Raw genomic sequence first — 7,631 nt, forward strand, 5'->3', positions numbered from 1 at the left:
TGTGGGTGGGTACACATGGTCAGGGCACCTGTGTGTGTGTGGGTGGGTACACATGGTCAGGGCACCTGTGTGTGTGTGGGTGGGTGCACATGGTCAGGGCACCTGTGGGAGCGTGGGGGGTGCACATGGCCAGGCACATATGAAGGTCAGGACATTAAAACATACTAGAAGTCAGCATCATCATCCAGTGATGATTATTGCATAACCGGTCAGTGACCTTTGAACCACACCCGAATCTCCCCAAGAGAAATCTGCTAAGGCTGCTGGGGTCTACAGTTCTGTGTGAGCTGCCTCATGTGCTGTAGCAGACGAGGAAGCAGGACCCAGGGAAGGGAAATGGCTAGCCCCTTGGGTTCCACAGCCTTATCTACGGCGTGGGTCAGCTGACACGTGGATTCTGGTGCCAAGTGCAATCAGAGGCAAACACATGACCGGCCGCAGCCCTAGTCAGCCCTAGTGGGAGCCTCCGACAGAGGAAGTTCAAAGACGCTGCTGCTGACACTGCACAGCCCACGAGGGCCGACCCGAGGGCTGCACAGCCTGCCCTTGGCGGGCTCATTTCCCACTGTTTCATCCCTCTCTGGATGTGCCAGCTGCACTGGCTATTAGGTGTGATAGAAATGGCTTTTTGTTTCTTTGTTTAGCATCAGTGAGACGAGGGCCATCAAGATGACTTATTGGGTAACGGCACTTGCTGCCAAGCCTGATGACCTGAGTTCAATCCCTGGGTACCTAAAAGGTAGAAGGACCATGTGCACCCACTCTCACCCCCCCACACACACAGATAAGTACACATAAGAAAAGGGAAAGGGATGGGAAGAGTCCTGGGCTGGTCCAGATCCCAGATCTATGTGGTGAGAAAATTAAAGAATAAACAAACCTTTGTCCGCAAAAGCAAGTTCCAGGACAGCCAAGGCTATTACACAGAGAAACCCTGACTCGAGAAAACAAAACAAAACTTTGGGATTGTGTAGATTTACTAGGTGTTGAAGTCTTCCTTCCTGCAAGCTTGGGCTTGTGATGTAACTTCTCCAAGCTTCCGGTTCTTCAGCTATAGAAATGGACAGAATAACCGCCTGCTCCAGGCTGCGTGAGAGAGAAACCTAATGATCCAAAGATGGTTTGCAGGGCTGGAAAGATGGCTCAGTGGTTAAGAGCATTGCCTGCTCTTCCAAAGGTCCTGAGTTTAATTCCCAGCAACCACATGGTGGCTCACAACCATCTGTAATGAGGTCTGGTACCCTCTTCTGGCCTCCAGGCATACATACAGACAGAATACTGAAATAAATAAGTATTTTAAAAAAAAAACAAAAAAAAAAAAACAAAGATGGTTTGCAGCACCCAGCACCGAGGGCTTTCCCACCATCCCTAATTTCAGCATCAAACCGGCAAGACCCTCTCAGAGGGATTGAAAAGAAAACAGAGATTAAAACTGCCCGGGACCACCAGTCAGTTCCAGCCTAGATTCCTTAAGCTTCGGGAAACCAGATTTAGATGCAGACAGGCCATGCAGTCCTTATATGAGCTTTTAATCCAAGTGGGACCCAAGTCCTGGTTTTCTGACTTCCCTATGTTCCCTTTTCGGGGCATCAAGAGGATCGTGAGTTATTGTGACCCCAGGTGGCACTGTATGACCTGAGACAAGCGACACCTCTGAATCTTGGTCTCCTAATCCCTAAAATAGGCCACAGAGCCAAATCTAAGTGTTACTCCCAGAAAGCAGCTAGCCTCATACTCCCTGGGTTTTGTCTTCAGGACAGCCGTGCGCTCTAGGGTTACACTGTGTGTCTTGTCTCCTCTATGTGAGCAATTGCAGCTCTGTCCTGGGGCCCTGCTGTTCAGGCATAAGAGCTGTTGGTCATTCACCTGCACCTTTGAGCTGGTGAAGTCCCCAGGCAGGGCTAATGACACTACAGGAAAGGGGAACCCGAACAAGGAAGGTGTGTCTGGAAACCAGCCACTGCCTAGAGTGATGCGAAGGACATCCTCCTGCAGAGGTGCCCGGCCGGGCGGTGGTAGCCTTTAACCTCAGCGCTCAGTAGGCGGCCGCAAACGAATCTCTGTGATTTCGTGGGCAGCCTGGTCTACAAAGCGAGTTTCAGCACAGCCATAGCCACACACACAGCAACCCTGTCTCGAAAACCAAAAAGAAGAAAAGGTGTATGCCGCAGTGCCCAGCTATTTTAATTTCTTTATCCTGTGAAGCAGAGGTTGTCACTGTCCCCATTTTACAGAGCTAGTGACCTGACCGACCAACTATACTAAGGATTGGTCTTCCCGGACCAGGCTCCCCAGGAGGATAGTGATCCTTCCTCGAGGCTGTGCCAGGACCAGGAACCCGGAGGAGGAAGAGGAGGAGATGGAGGAGGAGGGCCGCACAGGAGAGGCGGGGCAGCACAAAACTGTCCGAGGTCTGCCTGGAGCCCAGATCCCATGGAGGCAGCGGGCTGCAGCTACCAATTCCGGATCGCTCTGCTCGGGGACGCCGCGGTGGGCAAGACGTCACTGCTGCGGCGCTACGTGGCGGGCGCTCGGGGTGCGGTGGAGCCGGAGCCGGAGCCCACTGTGGGCGTGGAGTTCTACAGTCGCGCGCTGCAGCTGCCCGCCGGGCTGCGGGTCAAGCTGCAGCTCTGGGACACCGCGGGTCACGAGCGCTTCAGGTGCGGCGGGAAAGGGGGAAATCAATACCACTCACCTGGGGGGACGTACGCCTGCCGGTGCCAACCGCAGGGACTCTGTGGACCCTCCCCTCCCCACCTCTCCCTACTCAGTCATTCATCCTACAAACTCCGCGGGGTGTGCCAAGCCCCCCAACCCCAGCAAATGCTGTCACTGAACCACACCCACCCACCCCGTACCCCTGCCGTCCCAAAGCCCTTTCCCAACCCTAAAGGAAAAGTCAGCTTAGGGAATTTGCGCTGAAACATTGAACTTCCCGCGGAGATAAATAACCTGGTTGCAGAGACAGCTCAAGGGGATGGGGAGGAAGGAAGACTGGTGTGGAGCCATAGGTGGGAGTTGCCAGCCAAGGAGTCAGAAACAACAGATATGAAGAGGAAGGGGACTGTACCCTTTCCCCAACACCTCCCGCCGTCTCCGCAATTAGGAGTGAAGGCAGATCAGGGATTCAAGGCCAGTTTGGGACTGACAGACCTTGTGTTGGAACGAGTGGGAAGCCTGAGGATCTTGGGGCCCTCTGAGGCCGTCTTAAAAGGCATGTTTACCCTAATTTACCCCCATCCCCCAGGACCATCACCCGATCCTTCTACCGGAACATGGTGGGCGTTCTGTTAGTTTTCGACGTAACCAACAGAGAATCCTTTGAACACATCCAAGCCTGGCACCAGGAGGTCTTATCCTCTCAGGGCCCTGACAAAGTGATCTTCTTATTGATTGGCCACAAGTGCGACCTAAGCAGCCGAAGTGTCTCCACCCAGGAGGCAGAGGAACTGGCTGCCTCGCTGGGCATGGCCTTCATGGAGACCTCGGCCAAAAGTAACTGCAATGTGGACCTGGCATTTGACACTGTCGCCCGCGCCATCGAACAGGCCCTGCAGCAGGGGGACATCAAGCTGGAAGAGGACTGGGCAGGTGTCCGGCTCCTCCACAGAGCCCCAAACCCCAGATCTCCCAGCAGGAAGCAGGACTCAGGCCCATGCCAGTGTTGACTCTGGGAGAGAAAGGGTTACAGTGGTGCCAGCCTCAGACGCCCCAGGGGACTGGAGGGCAAATGACAAGACACTGCCTCCTGACATGTTCCTGGCTTCTAATTCTTGGCCCTTTTTTTTTTTTTTTTGGTCAAGATTGAACACAGGGCTTGGCCAGCCACAGATATCTTCAGCCCTTTTATCGCTTCTGTTTTCAGAATGCTCTTGCTCAGTCCCCAGGCTAGCCTTGAACCTCAGCCTCTTGAGTGACTGAGATTACAGAAGTGTTCCACTAGGCCCGGCCCTCTCGTGGGTTTTTAGTTCACAGCACAACCCCTTTCTAGAGAGAAATCTAAGCTCGGGTACGCAAGTTAATGTCATTTAGCCAAGTTTTCTTATCTATCGGTGTGACGTGGCAGTCCACAAATGCCCATAATTCCCAAACTCGGAGGCAGGACAAAGATGTCCTCAGCTTCATAGAATTCAAGGTCAGCCTGGGCTATAGGAGACTATTGCAAAAACAAACAAACAAACAAACAAACAAACCAAGAATAAAAACATTTAAAACCTTCTTTTCTTAATTCCACTGCACAGGGAGGCTGAGGCTGCATAAGAGACAGGCTTGCTGCCTCAGCCTGCCTCGCTGGCAGCTGATAGCAAGCTTCTGGCTTCCTTTCTTGGCTTCAACATTTTCATTCCTGGCAGCATTCCTGGCCTGGGAGCCGGCTTCCCAGCAGCTCACTGTTTTGCTGTGGGCTAATGTGGGGAATTCCAGTGCAAGCTTGGCTAAGCGCTTCCCCAGCCCTTAGAGTAGCATGGGTCTGGCCTTAGCACGCATTGCTTCTCACTGTTCCCACCCCAAGCTCAGTGACTACCGTTGAATTTGGGGGTTGACCATGAAGGAGCTGCAGGGTGCCAAGCTCTTCCCTATGATCCTGCATTCACATCCCCCACATCTTTTTCTTTCGCTTCCCGGGTCCTTGTGCGTATGCTCTATCCCCAGATGCAGAGGCAGTCTTATTCTCCTTCACTTCCTTCCACCTTCTTCTCATTTCTCTCCTTTCTTGTCCTTATCTCTCTCCTGCTCCTTCTTGGACAGGATTTTATGTATTAGAGGCTGGTTTCAAACTTAAAAGTCTTAGCTGGCGGTGGTGGCGCCTTTAATTCCAGCACTCGGGAGAGGCAGAGGCAGGCGGATCTCTGAGTTGGAGGTCAGACTGGTCTACAGAGTGAGTTCCAGAACAGGCTCCAAAGATACACAGAGAAATAAAAGTGTCCTTGAACTCCCAAAGCTTCAACTGCAAGCTCCCAGCAGCTGGGATCACAGGCCTGCACAACCCTACCTAGTCTATGTAGTACAGGAGGGATCAAAACCAAACCTGGTGCACGCTAGGCAAGCACTCTACCAACTGAGATACGGTCCCAGCTGTTGATTTTTTGAGACCAGAGCAAAGTAGTCCTAGAACAGAACTCATGGCAGTCCTCCTGTCTCTGTCTCCTGAGTGCTGAAGTTACAGACACATGCCACCATACTTAGTTACAGACACATACCTTGTCTTTCTTAACTCCATTAAGACCTTATTTCTACATGGGAAGTAGAAAGTAGAAAAAGACAAGATTTCCTGAGTAAATTGGGAGCATGGGGACCTTGGGGGAGGGATGAAGGGCAGAAGGGAGAGGCAGGGAGGGGAACAGAGAAAAATGTAGAGCTTAATAAATGTCAATAAAAAAAGAGAGATGGGGGAGAATGTGGGTGGATACAGGGAAGGTGTAGAGCAGGATGCTGATTTGGATTGGACTCTGAGTTTCCCAGAGACAATAAACTCCAGTGGCTATGAAAAAAAAAAACCTTATTTCAGTTTTTCCCTCCTTTTCCTGGCCCGCCCCATACAGGCACAGGAAGCCTCTTCATAATGGCTTCCTAGTCCTAGGTGGTCCTTCTGTCTTCAGCTCTTCTCCTGCTCTAATAGCCAGCATGTACACAAACACACACACTGCTTTTTAGTGAATTCTTCCCCAGAAGAGTCCTTCCAGGTTGCATCTTCGGTCCAAACCACTACGGGCAACATCCCAGTCAGCATTTTCCTGCTTCCAGCTGCAGTCTTCAGCCTAGCACACCAGGCAATGCCTTAGCATCAGCACAGACATACCAGCCTCACCTGAAGCTTCACTGGCTTCCGACTGTCCGGGCAGCAGGTCTAGAGTCCAGCTTAGCATGTGAATCTCTTTGTTTTGTTCTTCTGGATTTGAGACAGGGTCTCTCTATAAAGGACTGGATATCCTGGAATTCCCTGTGTAGACCAGGAACTCTCTGAACTCAGAGTTCCACTGGGCTCTGCCTCCTGAGTGCTGGGATTTAAGGCACATGCCACTGCACCTAGCCAACATGCCAATCATCTTTTTTATTTTTTTCTTTTTTGAGACAGGGTTTCTGTATCTTTGGAGTCTGGCCTAGAACTCGCTCTGGCCTCAAACTCAGAGACCAGCCTGCTTCTGCCTCCTGAATGCTGGAATTAAAGGTGTGTATTGTGTACCACCACAGCCTGGCTCATGCCAATTTTTTTGTTTTGTTTTTGTTTTCCGAGAGCTTTGGAGCCTGTCCTGGAACTAGCTCTTATAGACCAGGCTGGCCTCAAACTCACAAAGATCCACCTGCCTCTGCCTCCCCAGTGCTAGAATTAAAGGCGTGCGCCACCACCGCCCAGCTCTCATGCCAATCTTTTAAAAAATTATTATTTCCTTCAAGGACAGGGTTTCTCTGTGTATCCCTAGCTGACCTGAAACTCACTTTGCAGACCAGGCTGGCCTTGAGCTCACAGAGAACCACTTTTCTCTACCTTATCTTCCCCAGCGCTGGGATTAAAGGCATCCAACATACCTGGCTTTTTATGTACTTAGTTTGAGTACCCTTGAGCTTGCTATGTAGACCAGGCTGCTTTTTTCGTTTGTTTTTGGTTATTGTTGTTTGTTGGTTTGGTTTTCTTTCTTTCTTTTTTTTTTTTTTTTTTTTTTGAATTTTCGAGACAGGGTTTCTCCGTAGCTTTTTTGGTTCCTGTCCTGTCCTGGAACTAGCTCTTGTAGACCAGGCTGGCCTCAAACTCACAGAGATCCACCTGCCTCTGCCTCCCGAGTGCTGGGATTAAAGCCGTGCGCCACCACTGCCCAGCTCTGGTTTGGTTTTCAAGACAGGATTTCTCTGTTTGACAGACAGCCCGGCTGTCCGGAACTCACTTTGTTTACCAGGCTGGCCTCCAACTCTCACAGAAAGAGCTGCCTGCCTCTTCCTCCCCATGCATCCCAAGCCCAGCATCCAGGCTGACCTTGAACTCACAGAGGTCCCATCTGCCTCTGCCTCCTGAGCACTACGATTAAGCACATACCCACCATGTCCCTCTATTTATGTGTATGTGTGAATGCCTGCTTGTCTATCTGTGTACCACGAGCAGTCAGTACCAAGGGCTCAGGAGAGGGCATCAGACTGGAGTCAAGCCAGGGCCCTCTTGCCACCTTTCCAGTTACTGTATAACAATCGTGAATAAACAGAATCTCTCTGGATTTATTTTTTGGAGGGTGAGGGTAGAAGTTTTATCCAGCAACTCCAACAAACAGGCAGGTATGGTGATGTATATAAACAGACAAATAAATAGGGGCTGGAGAGTTGGCTCAGTGGTTAAGAGCAATAACTGCCCTTCCATAGGATCCGGGTTCAATTCCCAGCATCCACATGGCAGCTCACAACTGTCTTTAAGTCCGGTTCCACTCTCACACAGACATACATACAGGCAAAACACCAATGCACATCAAACAAAATTAAATAAAAGCTTAAAAAATGCTGTTAGAGCCTTTGGCAGGCCCAAACAGCACAAAATAATAATAATAATAATCTAAAATAAAGCAACAGAAATCTAACAAAAAATCTTTTTTTTTTGGTTTTTCGAGACAGGGTTTCTCTGTGGTTTTGGAGCCTGTCCTGGAACTAGCTCT

The 7,631-nt window shown here is 50.6% G+C and overlaps 1 protein-coding gene across 1 annotated transcript; it reads left to right on the plus strand.

Moving 5' to 3' along the window:
* Positions 1-2,341: 2,341 nt before the first annotated feature.
* On the plus strand, positions 2,342-7,476 carry Rab42 (RAB42, member RAS oncogene family). Its single transcript, XM_050151523.1, has 2 exons — positions 2,342-2,660; positions 3,248-7,476. The coding sequence occupies exons 1-2, from the start codon at positions 2,434-2,436 to the stop codon at positions 3,666-3,668; spliced, it is 648 nt and encodes a 215-aa protein (XP_050007480.1). The 5' UTR covers positions 2,342-2,433; the 3' UTR covers positions 3,669-7,476.
* The last annotated feature ends 155 nt before the right edge of the window (positions 7,477-7,631 follow it).

This window comes from Alexandromys fortis, unplaced genomic scaffold, assembly GCF_014885135.2.
Source record: "Alexandromys fortis isolate MF-2015 unplaced genomic scaffold, M_Fortis_MF-2015_v1.1 scaffold_26, whole genome shotgun sequence".
In the NCBI taxonomy this organism is placed as follows: domain Eukaryota; kingdom Metazoa; phylum Chordata; class Mammalia; order Rodentia; family Cricetidae; genus Alexandromys; species Alexandromys fortis.